Source organism: Pieris napi, chromosome Z (assembly GCF_905475465.1).
Source record: "Pieris napi chromosome Z, ilPieNapi1.2, whole genome shotgun sequence".
Classification (NCBI taxonomy): Eukaryota; Metazoa; Arthropoda; class Insecta; order Lepidoptera; family Pieridae; genus Pieris; species Pieris napi.
In genome coordinates this window covers 2,806,221-2,831,361 of record NC_062259.1, presented here as the reverse complement: position 1 = coordinate 2,831,361, position 25,141 = coordinate 2,806,221, and the positions used below count along the sequence as shown (strand labels likewise).

Genomic DNA, 25,141 nt, shown 5'->3' with positions numbered 1-25,141 from the left:
TCGGAACCAGCGCGCTCACCACAGATAATGTGTACTTAAATTGAATTGAAACCTCCATAATCGGGACACATTGTACTTTAATAATTAAAAAAATATTTCAAAGCATTGTTTTGTTAGGAGAATAATGGTTTAATTTAATTTTTAAATTTTCTTAAAGAAGTATGTAAACAAAATATGCCAATAAAAGTCTGTATTTCATTTCATAATTAGAATATTACCGAATGAGATTATATAAAAAGTATTTAATACATTGAAAGTTTTATTATAACGCATTATCTAGATAAATAAAGTTTATTTAAATATCACAAAATAATTAAAGAAATGGACATTTTTTATTTTAAAATGTTGACTATGTCAACTTCTGGGTGTCGGTTTTTTGTGACGGTATGCGCGCGAAACGTAAAAATTTACTCTCATAATTTTTCCCCAACGCGCCAAAGGAAGTATAACTTCAAAAAGCAAACATACGAAATAAATTAGGAAAAACAAAATTACATAATCAAAAATTTAGTTTAGTAGTTAAAAAATTTAGTTTAGTTTAATAAAAAGTTAGTCCTAGCTGTAGGCACACGATATCGGCAGACGATGTCGCTTTCTGACGTACCCATCAGGTACATAGAAGGTAAGGTACTGAAGTACTGTCGAATTACTGTCCTAAATCCTTGCCATGTAACAATTTAATGAAGTACATCACAAGTGATGTTTACCTACAGTCCTCGTAGGACTAATAATAATTGTTTAGTACTAGAAACGTGCAATGTTTGCAAACAGCGTTACACGGAACTAGAAACAAAAGATGCAGGTGCATTATAGTATAGTATAGGTACAAACGACAAAGTCATCGCTTATCGCTTGCAGTTCGTTGCGTTGCATTACACCATCGCTTGAGTTCAGCACCTCGACCTTGTAATGGAACGTAATTAAATACACTCCGAGTATGCCGATATAATCTCTTATACTACTGATACAAGACCGATACGGAAATTGTCTATACGCCGTTCGAAAAAATTAATAGATTTCACTTACGGCTTCCAAAATACACACGAATTCTAATATATCAAAATCAGCTAAAAAAGAAATACAGTCAAAACCGTTTACGACGACATCGTTTAGAACAACATACCGGTTATATTGACCAAAATCAAAAGTCCCGGCTGAATTCTATTGTATTAGGTACAATAACAACGTCATCGGCTGTTACGACTATCGGTTTTTACGACCAAATATGAGCAGTCCCTTCAATGTCGTTTACAGATTAACCATCCAACTAGTTCACATTTAATTGCAAAACAAATTAACAATATCAGTGACCGATCAATAAGTCGGATTTGACATTAAATAATATGTTGTATTGGCATGTAATATACAAACACGGTTAGTTATAAGGAGTAGATGATGAATGAAGGTGGCGGAGACCATTAAGTGGGTAATGGTCCCTCTAGAGAAGATCAAAACTGCCGACACACGTCAAAGCGGCCCACACGCGATGCGCCCTCTACATTTTGTTTAAACTCCATTACAAATCATGGTGACTCCACTTAATATAGATCAACTAGTAAACGCGATATAAAACGCATATTATAAATGCATACAGCGCTTTCTTGCACCTTACTTGATGGTAATGGGCCAACGAAAAAGAATAAATCAAATGGGTATCTTTACAAGATTCCAAGAAGATAGGGAGACCCTACTCACAAAAAGGTTTCACTACCATTTGACCGTAAGTACAGTTTTTCTTTACTATAGAAAAGCCTTATTTTTGACACTAACCTAATAATAAATATTCTAAGAGATTTTTAAATTAAAGTACCAAAGTGAATTTTAATTACATTTTAAAAAGAAGGCCAATATTGATATCGGTTTCTCTATCAAGGTTCTCGTTTAATATTAATCTAAAATAAAATTAGTCAACTAGTAAGTCGATTCAACCGTACCTACTACTATATGGGGAAATATACAATAATAATATTCAAGTTACGTCCATTATAAAATATATGACGACTCATTATATTATTTATGCTTAGGTTTTTACGGATTACCACATCGTGATGTAAATTCAAACATATTTATTGTCTACGAATGAAATTAAGAAAAGTTAATATAAACATTTATCAGTATTTCCCTCTACTTGACAGTTGTGTAATTTCATTTAGAACACTTCAAACACACCTAGTCCATCTCTTTCTTTGCGATTTAAAGGTAACAAATTACACGTAGTTCGCATTATATACGTACGTATTGTATTCGTTTATGCTTACTACAAAATTATAAACAATGGTTTTATATATTTCGCGTGAAATAAAACATTTAATAAGAAAAATATTCCGCACAAAACTTTTGCAACTTACACGATAAAGAATATATTGAATACATTACGGTTGTGTAACATTATTTTAAATAAATTACTAATGTAACGAGGTAAGTGATATCTAATGCAGTTTATCAAATGGTATAACTCACTGCACGTCGAAGGGGTAGTGTAGTGGCTGAGGTACATCATGTAGCTGCAGGTAGAAGTCCTGCATACGTCCGAATTCGCGCGTCATGGCGCGCAAAAGCGGCTCGGCCTTTCGGGCGACAACCGCACTACGCCGCGTCTCGCTGATCACTATATATTATTCGAGGTACGGGCTGCGGAGTGCGATCCGAGAGGCGCACCGACCGCCCACAACCCTCGCTAGTTTCTGATAAGAACGTAGAGGTGTGATGGGCTACGTGAATAGAAAGCTGGGAGACACAGGAATGCGAACACATTTATATCTTACCAACAACTTAATTAGGAAAATATGTAAGTTGATGGTACCAACTTGACAATCTGGATAAAGTAAACGGTACCCGACATTTGACTGTTTGTGTCTCAAGTTCCTCCATTGATATCTAAAGATCTATATATTTTTATTTAATGTATAATTAGCTATTTCTTATAAAGGAAACAACGGAAAAAAAAATTAATTTTGAAAACATAAGACTAGACAAAAGCCTTCGAGCTCTACATAACAAATATGATAAAATAATTTAAGCAAATTATAAAATCAAAACGACTGTTACAATAAAGTCAAAGGAAAGTGTTCACTTCAGAAGCCGTACAAAGTTAGAGGACGACAAAGTTTTTCTTTTGTCGCTAAATAATTTTTCAGGGGGCCACTCGTAACCTACTCGTTCTAGCGGCGAACCCAATTATCTCATTATTATACGAGAACCCTTTAACTCTGAAAAACAATTATTAAACTAGGTGTTGCTGTTGCTCTTTATAACGTCTTCAGTTTCTCCGACGCCCTGCCCGAACCAGGCGCGGTAGTCGGACAATAACGGAAATTTAATTGTTTTCTACAACTAAGGGTGCGTTCAAGTATTACGTAACGCAATTTGGGGGGGAGGGGGGAGTCATTTGAAATGTTACAGCGCATTACATGGGGGTTATTTAAACAAGGCGTTACGTAACATTTTTTATTTTAATAAAAAAACTGGGGGATTAATTGGCAACCCTTTTCGTTTATAATGTACGGGGAATCCATTTATTTTATTGTACGTTACTTTTATTTTTGCTTTCCTAAGTTTATGTTTCGGGGAATCCCTCGACTGTGTGTACGTGATTTTTATTTTATAGTTTACACAGAAGCACATTGTACAGAAAAACGTTATGGTGCGTTACACGGGGGGAGGGGGCTTCTAAAATCTTAAAAAATTGCGTTACGTAATACTTGAACGCTCCCTAACGTAAGAAACTATGATCAAAATAAGGAAAATATATTTCTCTATAAAGCCCGTGGCGTACGATACCCGATATCCGACACGTGACACTTGCCAGCTATTGATATAATTATTTTCTTTGCTCTTATAAAATTTGAAGTAACTGGAAATGGCGAAATACTTAATAAGATACGCAGTACGAGCCAACCATTTAATATAGATAATACATATCATATACCAGTAGACACAGATGGAGCGCAGACCGTTGTGTGGGTGACGATGAAACTAATCTCTTTCGCTAAGAGATAACGATTTTTTGTGCAGCTTTCATAACAGGGTTGTGTTTGCAAAATCGGATTACGAAACGAACGTTATGGTAAAGGCATAGACATACAATTGATACTTTAAACGCTGAACTAAAATTGTTCTTTTCTAGCCGCCGTTCTAGTATTTTAATTATAGAAATCGATTTTATATAAGATTTACTTTTCCCCGTGAACTCTGTTCTCTTATGTTGCAAATGGCAAAATACGAAAGCAATTTAATAATTTAATGATTATGAGGAAGACAATTGTTTGTGTCGAAGTTCATAAGTTTGAAAACAAACACATCAAGTGGGCACCAACTCGTGCACCCACCGCAATGATTGACTTGGAGCCGCCACAAACTCGTAACAATGTATTGGGTGGTATTGTAAGCTAATATTAACCTAACTAGTGAAAGTTTACATTCAGTTCATGTTAGCCAGAACAAAACATGGACTCTCCCTCCGAATTACTTTGCGAACAAATATATAATTATGTATGTTCCGATGTATGATAACAAATTATTATTTAGTATAAAGACAACACAAAGTATTTTATTTTTATTTATTTTTTCTTTTCTTTTTTGACGTTCATAAATGTACATTGTTACCTATATGATTAAATGATTTTTTACTTTTACTTTTTTTAGTTTTTTTTTTGGTTGGTTTAGCTTGTCTTCCATACAAAGATAGCCCTCACCTTCAATACCGCCAAAAAAAAAATCCGTCCTTTTTATGAAGATGCCTCAATATTGCAAGAGATATTAAACAAGTAAAAAATACAAAGACTACTGGTACAATACAAAAATAACAGACAACGCAATAGCGTTCAAATACAAATTGTTTTTATGTCATTACCAACACTAGTCTGAAATAAACTTACATTTTCTACTACAGATTTTTCGTTCCATTTAACGGCAACTCTTTGTAACGTCAAAATGGCACAGTCCTTTGACTGTCGTTATATAAACACTGTATATACAAATTTTACGAACAAGTAAAGCTGTCTACGGCCAGTTTGGACAGCGGGGGGCACCTGTTGCGTGCCTATGACAGGCCCGCCTCGACCCCGATCTCTTTGCAAATTCGCAACACATTACAGAGAGTCAATTGTTACCACCATAAACGAAGAAAAGTTGTGAGGCGTGAAGAATATTTTTGAAGTGAAACTTCTTTATCGGGGTTGGAAAAAAATTTAGTGTAACATTTTTGCGTTACGCGTCACATTTTTCCGTTACGCGCCATCTTTTGAAGTGAAACTTCTTTATCGACGTATGGGAGAAATTTTGTAGCAGGTTACGCGCCATGTTGCTTTTTGAACTCAAACTTCTTTATCGGTGTTGGAAAAAAATTTACACACATTTGTCACATTTTTCGGTTACGCGCCATCTTTTTCTTGTCCCTACCACGGTTGATCCGAAGAGATTCGAAGCCATTACTAACAAAAATATATAATAACGATAACAATGATAGTAATACTAATAATACTATTACAATTAATGAAATTCTGTAATAATCTTAGTACTACATAGTAGTACCTACAGTAATAAGTTAAAATGAAATAATTGTATTTGTATTCATGTCTATGATAACAAAAGCCTTTTGTTAAACTTTATCTAATTTAACTTCATTTAACCAATTTCTGTAAAGTTGCATATAGTAGATAATTTTTCGAAAAATAAGGTCATAAAGAAGTTTCACTTCTTACGTGTGTACACCTAGTACACGCACACATTTTTATTAATCTTCCGACTCCCAGAACTAACATTGGGTTCCACGAGCCTCTTCACAGGATGTGTTCTACTAACCAGTAACATCGACTAGTTCCACTAATATCGACCCTTATTCTTCTACTGCTTCATTTAAAAATAATGTAAAACAACTATCAATGTCCTAATCCTTGTATCTTTCTTCTTTATTTTTCATATGTTTGTCGTTTTCCGGATTTCTAAATTTTGTTGTCATGTTTTGTTTTAATTTGCTCTGTATCATATTTTTTACCAGTGAAACTTTTTGTGGATACATCCAATGTGTTTATTTTTAACTTTTTTTATTGTATAGAGATGTATTTGTTTTATTTCCCAAATAAAAAAATAAATAACAAATAATTGATCAATATCTCCTCAATTCTCATTGAACCATACGTTGATTAACGTTAAACCCAAAACACGTGGAAATACCTTCGGGATTCAAAATCTAATTGTATAGTTTAGATGTACACTGATGACTATTTAGATTATATCTGGGTAGTTCTTATATAAGAGGTTTTTAGTCTATGGAGGTGACGGCCAAGGAGAAAAGTTGGAGTTTTTCCATTATACATATGTATTATGACTTTTGGCCCGTTTATGTATCTACTCACGTAAGGGCAAGTTACTTAAAACATATTTTGTCACTTTTTAGAGGGCCAGGGTAAATACATCAGGCAGGGTAGAGACGTATTTGACCAGGGGAGATAATTAGAAGCAATAAAACAAAGAATACAATTGAAATATTCGACTTTTATCAAAGATTGTTCTTGAAATTTATAATCAGGCAACATTTTTTATCATATTTATTATTAATCAGACTAAATGCGCCGTTTTTAAGCGTTCCCTTGGATGTCGACGGTTGTTGAATATTTTTATTTGGTGCTTGCGATCTTTTGAAGTTATTATTTGTTCAATGTCAAATGGAGTCTCGTTTTCGGACTCTAAATCGGGGCCGTAAACATCCTCGACTCGGAGACGAGATTTTTTATTAGACGAGTATATCATGACACCAAGCTTAAAATGATCGCAATGTATATCTTCATTGCAAAAGCAGCTTAAAGACTTCATTTTCAATGTTGTCGGATCTTCAATGTTCCATGACAACTGATGGACGCGCAAAGTACCAGCAAAAGTCTTTATGGTGTGTTTTACCACTAGCAAGCAAAGCGTCTTTGTCTAAAATATCTTTGTCCTTTATAACGAAAACATTAATGCTAAGACAGTTTATCTGAATAGCATCTGACAAATCGCTCAGAGATGCTATATATTTGCTACTAGCTACTAATAGGTCGGCTGATCTTTTGCAAACAGCACAGCACCATCTGGAGCTCCCATACCGTGTCCAGCTTCATGGTAATTCCAGGTAAAGTCTCTAAGAGCTGGGTAAATTCTATTAAATGAGTGACAAGAAAATAAAACATGTATTTGTTGCGATATTGTATTATGGGTCCATCGCTCCAAAAATGGAGGATCTCTACTTCTGGTGGGAAGCTGTTCAAAATTGGCTGTAAGTGTGCCCGTATAGCTGGAGGCGAATGTGACAAATTTCGTGACATCGAACATTAGCATGTTGTTTTTACTTCACCTGATGCCACCTCTTCTTTCGTGTAAGTTACAACTGTGTGCAGACTTATCTGTTGACGTGTACCTCCAAAATTGAATTTCTTCTGCGTATTTTGTTTAATAATTCTCACTAAAGTCTACGTGAATCACAGCTTTTCTTACTGTAAAATTTGTCTTCTTAATTTTAAAAGCAGAATGTTGGTGGACTATATTCAGTTCATGGTGAAGTAAATACTCCAAGTTGTCTTCTAACTGAATAATCAAATCACGTAGATAAAATTTGAATCACTTTTTTTCAAATATTTAGTCACCTTTCTGGTCTTATGCGTTTTAGGATAAGTTATATTGGTAGTCTTGGATTCCCACTTTCTGCAAAAAATTTGATTGCTAATATCAAATTCTATTTATTGAAGTCCTTTATTTTTACAATTGATGCATTCTTGCGAAAGACACTGTTCGTTACACCTATTGCAACAAATTATACGAATAAGATTTTGATTGTTTGATATTGATGTAACTTTGGCTTGGAATAGTGCCGTAAGAATCAGATCCACATTGGCGTGTGTAACACACAGACAATCAATAGGTGGCACAATTACTATGATACATATCTCCCCTGGTCAGTATGTCTCTCCCCTGATAGTAATCTTACCAGGGGAAAGACGCCAGGGGAAAGACGTTTTCATAACATAATACATTATTTTGGTTTATACAAGAAAGTTTTCAGTTAATAATAAAGCAAGCTTTGACTATTACACTATTACTAAATTAGGACAGGAATTGCAAATAAATACAATGATTATTATAACTTTTATTACTTACCAGTGGAGAGACACATTGACCTTGCGAAACCGTTACATCGCACGGACGCGTCACAACAACTGGCTAATGGCGTCGATCTAACCGCTTCTATGCTTAGTATTGCTAACTTCACGTTGCTAAATGTCAATGAGCGAGTTCGGGAACGTGGCCATCTTATATTTTATATTGTAGCAGCGGTGCGAATATTGCCAGGGTAGATACACAAAAAAAGCGGGACAACAATTAAGTTTCAAAATTATTGAAAACTAGCAAATATTTTTCAATTTTTCTTTAATAATATTTAAGTATATTTACTTAAATTTGTGGTAAGCATAGTTTGTTTTGGCAAATAATACAAATATTGTATGTATTGTATGCTAGTTAAGCTGAAACCGGTAAGGGGACAGGCCAGGGTAGAGACTTTTTTAGACTATATAACGAGTTTTACAAAAATATGCTTTAATTAGACATTTAGTTGTATTGTTATTTAATAAAGGACATTAAAGTGATGTCATTCATTGCACAAAATAGCAACGTATAGATTAAAAAACCACTTTTAATTAGATGGCCATCATAGTTACCTCTTATAAGAGAATCACCCATCTACTGGAAAATTTTATGCAATAACATATTACAATAGATTGAACACTGTCAGATGCAATGCTCGCGTCTGTTCGAGCCACTGAGGCGTGTTAACTAGCCCTGACATAAAGATAACTCTGCTGATTTACCTATTTAGCTATCTAAATCAGTGACGCAACAACCTCTGTAGGTCTGGGACTCAGATTTCTGAATCTGTTTCATGATCATTTCGATCTCATAGGCAAGCCGTCGACTTTTGGGTCTAAGACGATTTCCTCACGATGTTTTCCTTCACCGTCCGAGCGTATGTTAAATGCGCACAAAAAAAGTCCATTGGTACACAGCCGGGGATCGAACCTACGAACTGAAGGATGAGAGTCACACGCTGAAGCCACTAGGCCAACAATGCCTAATTCTAAAATTTAGTTATCTACTAGTAAGAACATTATTATTATTTGTTTTATTACTTAGCAGACCAATTAATTTTAACGGCACCATTACAGAACAAGCTGATACGAGTTAATATTTTTACATATAGAAGCTATATATATTATATATATATATATGTATATATATTTACACGTGACTTTATTGTGAAAAGGTATACGTAAACGAAGTCTGTACAAGGGAGAGCTCGTCGCTCTATACAAAATAATTTTAAAAAATTCGTAATAAACTGAAAACTGCGTGGTAGTTTTATTATAAAAAGAATTATAATTACTTTTTGAGCCGAGTCGTAAAATAGATTGTTGCCTGGCTGGTAGGCATCCGTTAATAGAGTTCTCCCCTAACCATTTCGCCGTCCAGTAATTAAAACACGGTATAACGTCAAAGGACTAGAGCAGTACGTAATATTAACTATTTTGGAACTATATGAAGCTTTGAAATAAGTTTTTTTACATGAATCGATTGTATGTTGGTACTTAGTTACATGTTGGTTATTTCGACTATGTGTTTGCGTGTTGTTCCCACGAGAATGTAAGTGCGTGCTCCTATTTCACCATGCCGCCTGCTGATAGAGGACAAATCTTTGTTTTTAATTTATGTTATTATTATTAATTAATTAAAATGTCACATGGGACATGGTGTAATGGTTGCAGCTGCTTAGAAACATTTTGTAAAACAAACAAAAAATGGCGATTCAAAGTGGCGGAGAGTTTATTGCCAGTTAGTTCTCTCTCGTTCTACGCCCTTGACTTGAGAACTGGCAGTAAATGTAAAATTAGAAGCATTAATATGTACTGACGAGTCCTAAGTAAAGTAAAAGGTAACACCTATATGATTAAATGATTTTTTACTTTACTTTACTTAGCAGATATCACCTATTAAAGGCCATTTAGATGTCCTCACGAAAATAACAAGTAATAAAATTTTACTCGTTTAACGATGTAAAAATTTAAAATATTATAAAAAGAAATTCAGCACAAAAATGATTCGTATTATCAAATAATTAGAGATAATCGCGTGAAACTAGTAAACGACCATGGCGATAAATAATCTTAGGGAGCGTTCAAGTATTACGTCACGCAGTTTTTGGAGATTATTGACTCCCCCCTGTAACACGACGTAACGTTTTTCTGTACCCTATAGTAAAACGTTTCGTGACCACCCATCGACTAAAATACCTAAAACTGGAAATTCGAAAATAATACTACAATAACGCGTAAAAAACTTTTTTGACCGGATTGAAGTTATGTATTATTATAAATTTACAACTATTTAACATAATTTTAAATTTATCTGACGTTTCGCACGCAGTTTTTTTATTTAAATGTGTAATAGTTATGTCAATCAAAGACAATACAATAACGCGTAATTCAACCCCCGCCCTACATCGTAACGTTTTACAAAAGGACCTAAAAATTCGTTACGTAATACTTGAATACTTGAATACGTAATACTTGAATACTCCCTTACGATAAACTCTATATTGTTCAATGCAGTGTAGTCTGACAAAGAGTGAACATAGATACGAGAACGATGCGTTTAACAAATGGAATGAATTTATAGTCCTGGACTGTCCTCAATGCGATGCATCGTTGAATCAGTCGAGTCTAAAGTGAGGATCAATGCACTTTACGATAATAAAAGCAACATATTGTGTATCTTGAAAAGCATTGAACATTTCAAGTTCTAGTACGTTAGTAGTTAACTTTAAAAGCTAGATGTCGGGTCGCTTACAAAATAGGGGCCGTTCAAGTATTACGTAAGCAGATTTACTACTAATTTATCGACCCCCCTCCTCTTTCCTCGTGTCATCAAAAGTAAGCATAACTCTCAAAAATAATAGAACATAAATATTATTTTTTTGTAGCAATCCTCGAAAATGCTTTTCGTTTTCAAGCATAGACAATATGTAGGTATAAATGACATATGACCCCCTCCCCCTTACGTAATACTTAAAGGCCCCATATCCCTGACATCCAAAATAAAATTAAATAGTATTACAGTCTTCAATACATTAAGTCCGAAGATTCGTTCATTATAAAATTACTAATACGTTCATAAGTATAGAAGAGTGTTTGTGTTGTGTGCCCGCTCTACGCCCTTGACTTGCGAACTGGTAGTCAATTTAAATTTAGAATTAATTTAACTTCTTTTCTGAAGTGTATTTGTTTACCTATATGAATAATGTTGACTTTGACTTTAGCCATAGCTGTAAAAGGGTAGTTCTTATATAAGAGGTTTTTCGTCTATGGAGGAGACGGCCAAGGAGAAAAGTTGGAGTTTATCCATTATACATATATATTATGATTTTTGGCTCGTTTGTGTATCTACTCACGTAAGGGCAAGTTACTTAAAACATATTTTGTCACTTTTTAGAGGGCCAGGGTAAATACATCAGGCAGGGTAGAGACATGAAGATAAGGGTAGATACGTATTTGACCAGGGGAGATAATTAGAAGCAATAAAACAAAGAATACAATTGAAATAATCAACTTTTATCAAAGATTGTTCTTGAAATTTATAATCAGGCAACATTTTTTTATCATATTTATTATTAATCAGACTAAATGCGCCGTTTTTAAGCGTTTCTTTGGATGTCAACGGTTGTTGAATATTTATTATTTGGTGCTTGCGATCTTTTGAAGTTATTATTTGTTCAATGTCAAAAGGAGTCTCGTTTTCGGACTCTGAATCAGGGACGTAAACATCTTCGACTCGGAGACGAGATTTTTTATTAGACGAGTATGTCATGACACCAAGCTTAGAATGATCGCAATGTATATCTTCATTGCAAAAGCAGCTTAAAGACTTCATTTTCAATGTTGTCGGATCTTCAATGTTCCATGACACCTGATGGACGCGCACAGTACCAGCAAAAGTCTTTATGAGTGTTTTAGCACTAGCAAGCAAAGCGTCTTTGTCTAAAATATCTTTGTCATAACGAAAACATTAATGCCAGGACAGTTTTTCTGAATAGCATCTGACAAATCGCTCAGACATGCTATATCTTTGCCACTAGCTACCAATAGGTTAGCTGATCTTTTGCAAACAGCATCAACACCATCTGAAGCTCCCTTACCGTGTCCAGCTTCATGGTAATTCCAGGTAAAGTCTGTAAGAGCTGGGTAAACTTCTATTAAATGAGTGCGATATTGTGTCCATCGCTCCAAAAATGGAGGATCTCTACTTCTGGTGGCAAACTGTTCAAAATTGGCTGTAAGTGTGCCCATATAGCTGGAGGCGTATGTAACAAAATCTGTGACATCGAACAATAGCATGTTGTCTTTACTTCACCTGATGCCTCTTCTTTCGTGTAAGTTACAACTGTGTACAGACTTATCTGTTGACGTGCACCTCCAAAATGGAATTTCTTCTGCGTATTTTGTTTAAAGTCACTAAGGTTCACGTGAATCACAGCTTCTCTTACTGTCAAATTTGTCTTATTAATTTTAAAAGCAGAATGTTGGTGGACTATATTCAGTTCATGGTGAAGAAAATACTCCAAGTTGTCTTCTAACTGTATAATCAAATCACGTAGATAATTATTTTTACAATGCAATCTCGCGATAGACACTTCGTTACACCTATTGCAACAAATTTGAAGAAGATTTCGCACTAGTAATTGATGTAACTTTGGCTTGGAGTAGTGCCGTAAGAATCAGATCCACATTGGCGTGTGCAACACACAGACATTAAATAGGTGGCACAAAGTTTTCAATGAATAATAAAGCAAGCTTTGACTATTACAGTATTACTAAATTAGGACAGGAATTGCAAATAAAAAAAATGATTATTATAACTTTTATTACTTACCAGTGGAGAGACACAATGACCTTGCGAAACTGTTACATCGCACGGACGTGACACAAAAACTGGCAAATTGCGTCGATCTAACCGCTTCTGTGCTTAGTATTGCGAACTTCACGTTGTTAATTGTCAATGAGCGAGTTCGGTAATGTGGCCGTCTTATATTTTATATTGTAGCAGCGTGCGAATATTGCCAGGGTAGATACACAAAAAAAGCGGGACAACAATTAAGTTTTAAAAATTATTGAAAATAAGCAAATATTTTTCAATTTTTCTTTAATAATATTAAAGTATATTTAATTACGTTTGTGGTAAACATAGTTTGTTTTAGCAAATAATACAAATATTGTATGTATTGTATGCTAGTTAAGCTGAAACCGGTAAGGGGACAGGCCAGACTTTTTTAGACTTTATAACTAGTTTTACAAAAATATGCTTTAATGAGACATTTAATTATAATGTTATTTAATAAAGGACATTTAAGAGAAGTGATTCATTGCACAAAATAGCAACATATAGATTAAAAAACCACTTTTAAATAGATTGCCACCATAGTTACCTCTTATAAGAGAATCACCCAAAAATTAAATACCTGTTATGTCTGAAGCGCGTCATGAGCCGCGCCAGCCACTGCCACACCAGTCGAGCCTTTCTGCAACAAAGCACTCACTCAAACCGATACTAAAACCGACATCGTCTTCACTCACACAACTGTAATTGAATGTCCTTTCATGTTTAAACCAAGGACGGAACATGTTTCACATATGTATATTCAAAGATTATTTATTAAAGTTTAATACAACATAACACTCTCGTATATTCTAAACGTAAGGTAAAACTTCTTTCTCGCCCCAATAGGGTTTCCTTCCGCAGCCTGAGCTGCCTATCAAGATGCCCTGTGACGCCAAAATTTCATTTATAACTTATGTAAAGATTGTCTTCCGTACCCAGGAATATATTTCAAAACACTTTTATAATAAAAAAATTCGTGCCTACAAATTACCCATGTCAGAATTGAAACGTCTTTGGCAAACTAATTTTTAAGTCTTGTTCATATTTATACAAATCTAAAACTTTAGATTTCCTAGACTTGGAGGGAAAAAGGAAGATATGTCATTAAAATATTAAGTGTCGAAAATTAATATCTACAAAAAAAAATATTAATTTATTTCTTCGATAATAAAAACAAGTGGCATTTTAATTTACAATTCGTCATTTGAGATTTCATAAATTTATATGAATATTTCATAAATTCTCTTTACGAAATTTTAATTTTAATAATAGAATTTCTATATGGTAATTCGCCCAGCGCACTCTCTCTCAAATCGGTCTCAATCGCTCTCCCCTTTTCTTTGACAAAAACGCTGAACATTTTCGTGACGTTTCATCCGTAAAAAATTTACCCTCATGCGCCTAAAGAAGTTTCACTTAAAATAGGACAAATCGATTGTAAATAGACAAAAATATTGTAAATCTATAATAACGAACGTTTTGAAACATAGGTAATGTGAATGAAGGTAAAATTCAGTCAAATAATAGTACAACTTAAATTGTATTGTAAATATTTTTCCTTTACTTAGCTCAGTGCTAAAGTAATAAACAAATATTAGAGTGCTATTTCCTATTTCGATCTATGGATTATATACATAATAGTCTGATAGCAAAGAATAAACTAAGTCTGCAATAGCGACAGAAATACGAGTATAAAATACATTTCTTCCAATTCGACTAATCACGGTCAATTAATGAGTACCTATCGGGTGACGTCGTCGGCCTTCGCTCGTTTCAATTATCCTAAGTCCAAAAGGTACTTTTGTTTAATGAACCAGGGGGAAGACGGGTGATTATTGACCGCCGCCTATGAAAACTCAGAAGGCTCGCAAGTGCGTGGTCTGCCTTTAAATTGAAAAGCTTCTTCAAGGACCCTAACCTCGCTGTAGAATGATAACCTCGTATGTCCAGAACCAAAACATTACAGGAAACGAAAAAATGTTTCATTTCGTCAATTGTTCGTTGAAATATTATTATGTGTTTTCATAGGTTTAGATGGTAAAATATGGTCTTTACTTCAAGATTGAACCAGTGAAATGACATAAGAGTCGAAACTTTTTTTTTTTTACTTACGAGCTTATCATTCTACAACGACGATAAGTCGAATTAGTTCGGAAATACTTCAGTGATTAGGTAGTAAAGGATCCACATAATATCTTGCTTGAAGCAGGATCAAAAACCGACACAAACGTTGTCAAATGAAAATGACATCGTAACTTGCGCCCCTGCGATAACCGAACTAGAACGTTCGCAGATATACATTGAATAAAATCATTGACCTTCGTAAAGACATCTGACACGGGGCCGCCGAAGCATCTCGAAGCGACATATAGGTCTTATGAAAAATGTAACCAAAAAACGCTCATCCATAAACCATTGGAAAATTTGACATAAGTCGGTCGGTTGTGTAACAATTTATTCCTGTTTAAATTTCATCAGTTACCGACAGTCATTTTCGTGATTGAGCCAATGATAAAATATAAGGGCAAACAACACGTGCAACATTAAAAAAATAACTATGTTTATTATGGAATATAACATACAGGTATCACTTACTCCACGTCGTTAAATTTGAATCGGTAGACATCCCTACTCATCGCAAAGAAGACAGAGGGTGTGAAAGTCTAGAGAAAAAAAAACGTGTGGCACTCGGGGACTGCCGCGGTAAAGCTATTGCATAGCATTTTTTTATAAACTAATGCAATATAATTATTTATTTATTTTTTGCAGTACTTTTTTTTTTTATATTAATTCAATCTACCACTCTACCAGACCGATGTCAGACGCAGTATACGTTCTGTTTCGCTCTAACGCGTATTGGCCGCAACTATATTACGTCATCGTGTGTTAGGTTTATTTCGTTACGGAGTTTCTTGATTAGGTCGCCGCGCTCAAATTCCGCGATAAAATCTATGCAATAGCTTAAAAACTCTTGGTACTCTTTTAAAATAAATCATCATACAAAAGTGCAACAGCAACAACAATACAACAGGTCAATAGACGAAGATCTACACACGTAATGTTATGATGTTTGAATATGAAAACGCTTACCATAACGAGTATAATCGCCCGCTAACAAACCGAGCATGGCGAGCTTGTCCGATTATCCTCTCAAAGAGATTTTAATGCTCATAGATTGCCCAAATCTCTCAATGTAAATAATTCTAAAGCCAGTTATGATTACTAATTGTTCTCTCATAGTATATATGTAAGTAAAAAAATACAACCTAACCATTGATACAGTACAAAAATAACAGACAACGCAATAGCGTTCAAATACGAATTGTTTTTATGTAATTACTAACACTAGTATGAAATAAACTTTCTTTTTCTAATACAGATTTTTCTTTCCATTTAACGGCAACTCTTTGTGACGTCAAAATAGGCAGAGTCCCTTGAGTGTCCTTATATAGTTTACACTGTATAATAAATGTAATTACTTTTTACAGAAAGCATATACACTTAAACAATGAAAGTGCCTAAGTGTGTCGGACCCGCCCATGAAGAATTTTCTAGTAGCAAGCATAGATTAAAGATAAATACACCGTATTCGGTTGCTTGTTGTTGCTTTATTTTACAGATGCTGGTACCCACACTGCGATATTCCTGTGTTGTGGGTGACCAGCTCTCTCGATGTTCAATAAAATAACAAACATATACTACTTCAGAGCGGGTTGATCAAAATCATTCATCGTAGATTTGATCTAAGTATGTGATGTTTGAATTAAAAACAATAAATATATATATTGATCCTTAACTATAATTTCAATGGTTGACTCTAATTAAAAACACAATACAATGTTTCCCTATACAAAAAAATCACAATATCTCCACTAACTTTTCTCCAATTTCGTTTTAGTATGGCGAGTGTTATGGATACAAAAATTAATTGTAGTTTGGCCGAGAGCTGTTACTAGCGATTTGATTAAATATTGTTTTTTACGAGTTAATTAAATAGCATTTGGCGTTTACTTCATTTTTGTTCCACGAAACACTGTATCGTCCATCTCATCTCACTCGAACTTCAAGCATAAATTTGTTTCACTAATCAGTAATCACTAGTCAATCGCCCTCGCTCCAATGAGACGACAACACTACGCTTCTTCGGGCCAGAGCTCGATATAATATTATAATTAATTAAAAATAAATCAGTGGCGCTACAACCTCTATAGGTCTCGGCCTCAGATTTCTTTCATGAAACAATCATGATCATTTTTATATCTAATAGGCAAGTAGGTGATCAGCCTTCAGTGCCTGACACACGCCGTCGACTTTTTGGGTCTAAGACATGTCGGTTTCCTAACGATGTTTTCCTTCACCGTTCAAGCAAATGTTAAATGCGCACACATAAAGAAAGTCCATTGGAACCTACGACCTCAGGTATGAGAGCTCTATTTATAATTAATTACCACCAGTAAAATAAAAACGCTTACCAAAAACTAAACTTTCGCATTTATAATATTAGTAACAATATATCATACGTAATTTTGCGTGATATCTATATATAATTTTATTTGCCGCCGTTAGGTATCAAGAAATAGATAAAACAAATCAAATAATACTAACAATCGTTAAAAATAATATACGAAAAAACTCGTTCTTAAAATTTTTGCTAGCATTTAATAAAATAACACAGTGCCATCTATATCGAAATAATTTTTAAAATCGGTTTTGAATTACACTAAGTGCCATACCACACCGGGACACCATAGCGACGTGGCCAACTAGTTCTTAAGGCCGATTTACATTATCATTAGTGTTTAGGAGAGTGCTTTAGGATAGTACTTTAGTTGAAACATGTAAACGCTACTTGCTTTAGTAAGTAACGCTACGCTACGCTAAAGAACTTGCCTTTCAAGTTGTACTAAAGCACTCTCCTAAACACTAAGATAATGTAAATCGGCCTTTATTGGTATGTATAACGGCTAACTCACTTGGCGACTGAGTGGCGACGTCTTTGTATGCCCCGTCAGCCGTCACTCACTCAGCCGCCAACCAATTGCCGAATTAGTACACCTTAGCACCTTAGTAAAGGTGCGCTTACACGGGCAACTAAAATTGCTCAATTCCAGTCAATACTCGTCAATTATGACGTCACGACTACATCAAGCAATTTACGGCAACGGCAACAAGCATCAATACTGCGCATTACAATATTGAGCGATATGGCGCAACTTCATCAACTAGGCAATACTGTCATACACGAGCATTTCAGTTTTCGCTCGCTATGGACGACATTGTTCTTGCTGCGGCGGCTTGTAGCACTTTTTTTTTATCATTAATCAAAAACAAAAAAGAAAGAAAAGGAATAGGCGCATTTGAGTGCGATCGTTTTTGGCAAAGAGGACAAAATTTACAAAATTTTCATTATGTAAAAAATTAGATGATATATTATTCAAAAACTTTACTAGAATGTCACGAACAGACTTTGAATTACTTTCGAATAAAGTAATTAGAAATTATTATTATTTAGACCTCTCGCTCTCCCCGCGGAAGCAAGACGGCAAGCCGCAAAACAAACAAGTGCGAATGAGACATATACAAAAATTGCTAGGAATTTCCAAGTCCATTGGATATTCGTCAATTCGTATCTGCGACATTGAGCGATATGAAATATCTGGAGCAATTAGAAGCAATATCGCCGAAATAATTTATTGAAATTATTGAAATTGCTCCATTAATTGCTCCAGATCGGTCCATTCGTGTCGCCGAGCAATTATTGCCCTCGTGTAAGCAAGCGCACCTTAGGCTCCTACTCCTAATAATTAGGATTATTAATATTTTACATAAAAAATAAATTTGATTAAATAAAATAATAATTATAGTATTGACATAACTTTTACACATTTAAAGAAAATACCTTTTTACCGGAATGAAGTTATTTATTATTATAAATTTACAATTATTTTACATGATTTTAAATTTGTTGCCGTGACTGAAGACAAAAGGTGTTGCATGTCAAAAAGTATCACAGCTGTAGAAAAAGTTGTATTATCTGTATTTATTTCCCCGGAGTTGGTATCGACTAAAAATTTCTAAAAATTTATAATAATACATAACTTCAATCCGGTAAAAAAGTATTTCTTTAAATAATTACTATTTTACTGATAATTTTATTGTAATTTATTTTTGATTTTGATATTTGAGTCGAGACAGAACTGAATGCATTGGCGACGTGATTTGATGACTCAGTCTGGCGACGCAGGGACGCCAGACGTAGCCATGGTAACGTCACTGGCCACGTTGCCATGGCGTCTCGGTGCGGTATGAGCCCAACAGATAAACGGGGCAGGAGGGCATTATGAACGGTGCTTAGTATACATATATTGTAAATGAAATACACCTTCAAAATGCCCTCCAGTGACGAGTACTATAGAGTATAGATGCGCTACGGTGTTGTCGCTTCACTCAAGCGAGCGAAGGGAGACGCGCGGGTAAAATCATAAATTTTGCAAGCTTAAACCGTACTCTTAATAATTTACAATCAAAAATACCACTATCATTTTACGAAGCAAAAAATTACTTCGTTTTTTTAGAGTTATATATGTATAGCCAATAAAAAAAATATTTTGCGTTTTCGAATGTGCTTTTAGATTATTGACTGTTATATTTAGATTAATAAATGTAACGAACTAAGGAATATTGATTTCAGCTACTTAACATTAGTTTAATTATAATATCTTTTAGAATATTCATGAAGATATAAAAGTTAATATGGAGCCATGGAGTATAAGATAAATAAAAGTGTACAACAACTCAAACAATGAAATATAAGGTTTAAAACTTGTGCCACTCTTGTGAGGATCTCAAGAACCAAATATGCATAACTACATTATATTATACAATTTCGAGTGTTGTAGTATTTATTTACTACAGTTTTGTTACGACATTTGTAGATGATTTAACTTAAATATTAAAAAATAAAATTTAAAGATAGGCACGTATAAACAACAGAGCCAGCTTGGAGCTGCTTTCCGTTACACGCAACCAATTTTCGGAAGCGTGAATCAAGTTCGGTGGCGGTTTTTGTACGGATATGTTCAAATAAAACACTTTGTTTGAAGCTGGGTAACTACTGACTTTAATGTTTTTTTAAGGAATCTAGCTGTTGGCCTTAAGGGCCTTTACAGCTCAGCTCGGGCTGTTTTGGCGAGCATAGCTCGGCCTGAATGGGCGTATTTCCCGCGGCTAGCGCAAGAGCGTCTACTGTGAGACTCGCACATCGGCTTGGGCCGTCGCGGGGTGGTCAATCGCCTGAAGGGCAGGACGGAAGCTCACTGGAGTGAGCGAAGCATGAAGTAAATGTCCTCGCCTTCCCCGGTAAAGAAGGGTTTTTACCCTAATCTGATTTAGGTTTTTATTATTATTGGCCGAGCGGGCTTTTAATATGTTGTTTGCTACGGTGATTTGGCCTTTTTTGTCGGGAAGGGAATCTGACTTGCTTTAAAATATGAGCTTATAACTAAGATAAAATTACGGGTAACTTGCCTTTACTAGGGGTCACAAATGTATATATATGACACTTATGTTATTGGACATTATCGGAAACGAGAATGTTAAAATACAATTTATGAGTGTGGTAAAAACTAAAGGGCTCATATTGGCTTCAAGTGTGCGATGATTGTTTACATTTTTTTAACGCTTCTAATTATTAACTAAAATATTTATATCTAAATCAACTAAAGTTAGGTTACATAACTCGTGATTAGAGTTTAATAAAATTTCTGGAGGGGAGCTTTTCGTATCCCTCGCTTTTAAAGGTGAGTTGTACACATTTCCCGCCCTCCCTCTTCAAACACTCCTTATTTAGAATGGTGTTAGAGGAAAGTGAAGTTTGAGAGCTTCTGCAGCGAGCACTGTGTAAATAGTGAAAGTTACGCAAGCACCAGTATAACGGAATTGTTGCTTTGAAAGTTCCGAAAAAAGTCTAGATAGCTACAATGTATCTTTTAAAGTCGACTCACAGTAAACATAGAATCCATCACGAATTTTTCACTGCAAATACTGTGGGGCTTAGCTTTATTACTATATTTAATGTTTGTTGTTGCAAACTTAAGATTATTGGTTTTAAACCGATGAACAACACTAGAAATTCCACTATTTATTTTTAAGTAATGGATCTTGTCATTTCTCTTTAAATAAAATCGAAGTGTCGTTAGCAAATAGTACAATCGCGTCTAGCTCTATTAAAAAAAGGGTCCAAGTATGGAGGTCTACTGGTATACTCATAATAACAGACGATCCAAGTAAAGTTGTTCCATGTACATTTACTTTTGAATCCGACTGACAATTTAATTAATGTTATGCTTTTGCCCTAATATCATAGTATATTTACAATTGATCTCGGAAATTAATTTAAAAGCAGCATCAATTGTGCAATGTTGATTGACCTCTAGTTAAAAAATACCGCTGACTAGGCAAAAGCGTATTATTATTGAAGAGGGTCATTAAATGGTCAAGCATTAATTTTCGAAAATTTTATTCAACACAGACAGAAGAGATTCAGGATAAATGTTCGTCGGGTAAGAAGTGCTGCCCCTTTACAATATAATTGAAGAAGTTGAGATGTTTTGATATCCTAGCAACAAACTAGTTAAATGTAATGTTCTGATTGCGTATAGAAACTCTATTTTGTAGTAAAAGGCTAGCAGATAATAAATAAATAAGAATGCTAGTTGTATTCGTTGAAATATTAGTAAAACACATTTCAAAGGCAGAGGTTAAAACTAATTACTTTGCCATTGACATTTAGCTTTTAGGCAGTTTTCTTCTTCTTTCATACTGGAAGAAGCTACAGTATTGTCATCACTTTCCAAGTAGCTTAGAATTACTTTTTGTTTTGTTTTTCACTGTCATTTTGATGCTTTTCATCATATAATTCCGGAGTTGGGGCAACAAGTAGAGTCTCTGAGACTAAAAGACTTTAGAGTGAAATTCAATGCTTAGAATGTAAGCGTCTACTTTACTCTAGAACCAGTCTAGAATCATTTTAAAACCTAAATTGGTATACAAACTTACTAGTTTAAGCAAATAAAGTAATAGTGAGTATTATCATAGTTTAGTTTAATGTTAATAAAATTTATCTGTGTGCTACTGCTACTACTATGCAATTAAGTAACACAAATTTTTTTAAAATATAGTTTAAAAAACATAATAAGGTTCACACATCAAATTTTAGGGTAATCACAAATAAAGGTCATTTAGAGTCGACTCTACATAACTATGACTACGTCAATTGTACTTACTAGTCGCAGCTGGGTGTGCTAGGCTGATTATGGAAATCATCCATTTCGCGTGAAAAAGCATGGAAACTTCAAGAAGTTTTAAGAACTCGTTCCTCAGTGGTCAGTGCCCACCACCGCAACAAGTTACTTTCAATTAAGCGACACGCACTGTTTACACGACACTTTTAGGACACAATAAACTCATAGGGCACTACAACACTTAGACTATATTATGTTAGAACATGAATCTATTTATATAAAAATACTAAATATTGCTTTGTATTAAATTAGTATTTTACGTTTACTACCATGACATAACGTAACATGTAAACTATCATTTATCACTGTCAAATGTGAAAGGTGATTTTTGAAATATCACTAATACAGATAACAAATCTGACATAATAGATTCTCAATACATTTCATAATATTATTATCTCATACCTTTATACTTTGATTGTAAAAGGATTGGTGTAGGAGTTTGAATATGTAAGTAATGGCAGGCAACACTTGTCAAATGTGAAGAAAAAGTTTTTGATTTCAAATATTGGAATGCGTATTTAAATTTTATTTAAAACTAACAGACTCGGCCAAGGCTGTGGCTAAGGTTTTTGTTAGATTATATTATAGTAGTAAACTATTCAAGGGAAACGGAAGGAGAACACCAGTTATGGGGACCATCATGCTTTTTTGGTGGTTATGCCATAAAATTGTAGCTTAGGTGAAACGTTGGTATTTTCAACACAGCGCCATCTGTTAGAATTGTGACTGTCAAATAATAAACAAATAATTTGCAATAAAATAATATTGCGGCTATAAATTAAGATTTAAGCTATCCTATCTTTTAATTAAGATCAACACGATGGGCAAATTTGATTGAAATCAGTTAAGTAGTTTAGGAGTCCATAGCGGACAAACGTGACGCGTAATCTATATATATAAAAGAAAGTCGTGTTTGTTACAACACTTATAACTCGAGAACGGCTGGACCGATTGCCATGGTTTTTGATTTGTTGGATTTGTTTCCGTCCCGAATAGCAGAATAAGCAATAAAATATCGGATAAGTTAACGAATAACAATAAATTAATTAATTAATTTTACGAATGCAAAAACCATATGGTGCCATCTATTGACAAAACTACGCATCATTTTACGTCGAATTCGTGTCAGTTCAAGAAATTCCGATCTTGAGGTGAATGAGGAGATGCATAACCATGCTTTGATCCTGATCAAAAGATGTTGGATATCAGAAAGTGCTTAACATGCAGTATCGCCATATTGACGCTAGAGAGAAGATGCCTAATGTGTAAAACTGCCATTCTTCTTTCGCAATGGCAAGCAATAAAACATTTCTGTATTTGCAAAAAAGTTGTATTAATGTAATAACTTAACATTAATAAAATCCTAAAATAAGTTAAATTAAAGTAACAACGATATTATAAGGTTGTAGGGCGGAACGAAGTTAGCCAGGTCAGCTAGTTTATTTATATATTAAGATTATTGTTTTCTGATATGAAAAAGGACTGCTCTTCTAGACGCAGACAGTGAAACATCCTAGGGTTTTTTGCCATGCCATTACTTAAATACTCAAACAACAAAACACCTCCTCAACACTTGCACACATTTAACCCCCTAATTTTAGTACAATATACCAAAAACAAATATCTCGCTAACCAGACCATCATAAATTACCTTCCATACATATTAGGTATACCACTTACGTTCAATTACTTCTACTTAACTCTATTTATAAAGAAATATTCCCTCTCAATTCAACCAACAACTATTCATTCAACCTTAATACCAACTTTAAAGACGCTACCTTTAATCCTTCCTCACTTGTCCAACTCCTACTCGACTCAACACGTTCTTTCATTCAACTATAATAATATAAGATTAAAAACACCTTTAGCTATATTAATTTTAAATCATCTATCAATAAAATATCATCATTATCATAAAAATCAATCATCAATAAAAATCTCGACTGCTCACTACATAAACTTCTCAAAGTTTATTTAAAAACCTTAATCTCCTTCTCGACTATTCGATGATAAGTTAAGTTTATCTCATCCACTTGATACACAAAACATACGTACCAATACTCTTATTGACTATATTGCCATTCCTATTAAAATTAGTCAAACTCAACTCAACTCATAACAAACACAACTTCACATAACTTTAGACAGTCGAATTCAAAAACTTTACGCCGCTTCTAATGCTCTGAGAAGTCTTTCTAATTTCCTTCCTATCCACACTAAAACTTTGTTAGCGCTCTCTTCTGCTTTTGGAAATTCCATACCACATCTCGTCATTCATAGGCAATTCATTTAGGATCTCCGCCATTAAGTTGTGGTATAGGCTGCCCGACTCCATAAGATTGGCTACCTCCCTATCATCTTTTAAGACTCTTCTGCATAAACATTTCTTAACCTTATCCTATCCTAATCAATCGTGAAATTTTGTATTACCTTTTCTTTTGTATTGCATCGCCATTCATGAATCCGTGAGTTTGTTTTATTAATATTTTTTTGTATTACTTTAGATTATGGTTCTATAAATTTTTTTTGAACTTAAACTTCTTTAAGCGCATGAGGGTAAATTTTTACGGATGAAACGCAATAATAATATTAGCGTCACGAAGATGAGACGGGTATTCGCTCGTCTCACTCTCTATATTATTATTTCATACATTACCTTATAGAAATTCTATTTTTAAAATTAAAATTTCGTAAAAAGAATTTATGAAATATTAGTATTTTATACTTTATGCAAAATAATTTATTGAAATCTCAAATGACGAATTGTAAATTAAAACGCCATCTGTTTTCATTAATGCCAGACTGCGGAGTGCCGCGCGTACATAATGCCGTCATGTTAATGTTTCTCATATGAACTAAGCATTAGAACTTAATTG

The 25,141-nt window shown here is 34.2% G+C and overlaps 1 protein-coding gene across 6 annotated transcripts in view; it reads right to left on the bottom strand.

Moving 5' to 3' along the window:
• LOC125062513 (protein cycle) overlaps window positions 1-22,551 on the bottom strand; it is a 46,268-nt gene extending 23,717 nt beyond the window's left edge. The window contains exons 1-2 of one of the 6 annotated variants that reach the window (XM_047668506.1): window positions 22,242-22,551; window positions 13,538-13,597 (exon numbers count right to left, since the gene is read on the bottom strand). In XM_047668506.1, coding sequence (XP_047524462.1) covers window positions 13,538-13,560 — 23 coding nt within the window. In that variant the 5' untranslated portion in view covers window positions 13,561-13,597; window positions 22,242-22,551. Of the gene's footprint in view, window positions 1-2,460; window positions 2,618-13,537; window positions 13,598-22,241 lie in introns of those variants that run through there. The other 5 variants (XM_047668507.1, XM_047668505.1, XM_047668504.1 and 2 more) reach the window with 5 other exon arrangements.
• Between the last annotated feature and the right edge of the window lie 2,590 nt (window positions 22,552-25,141).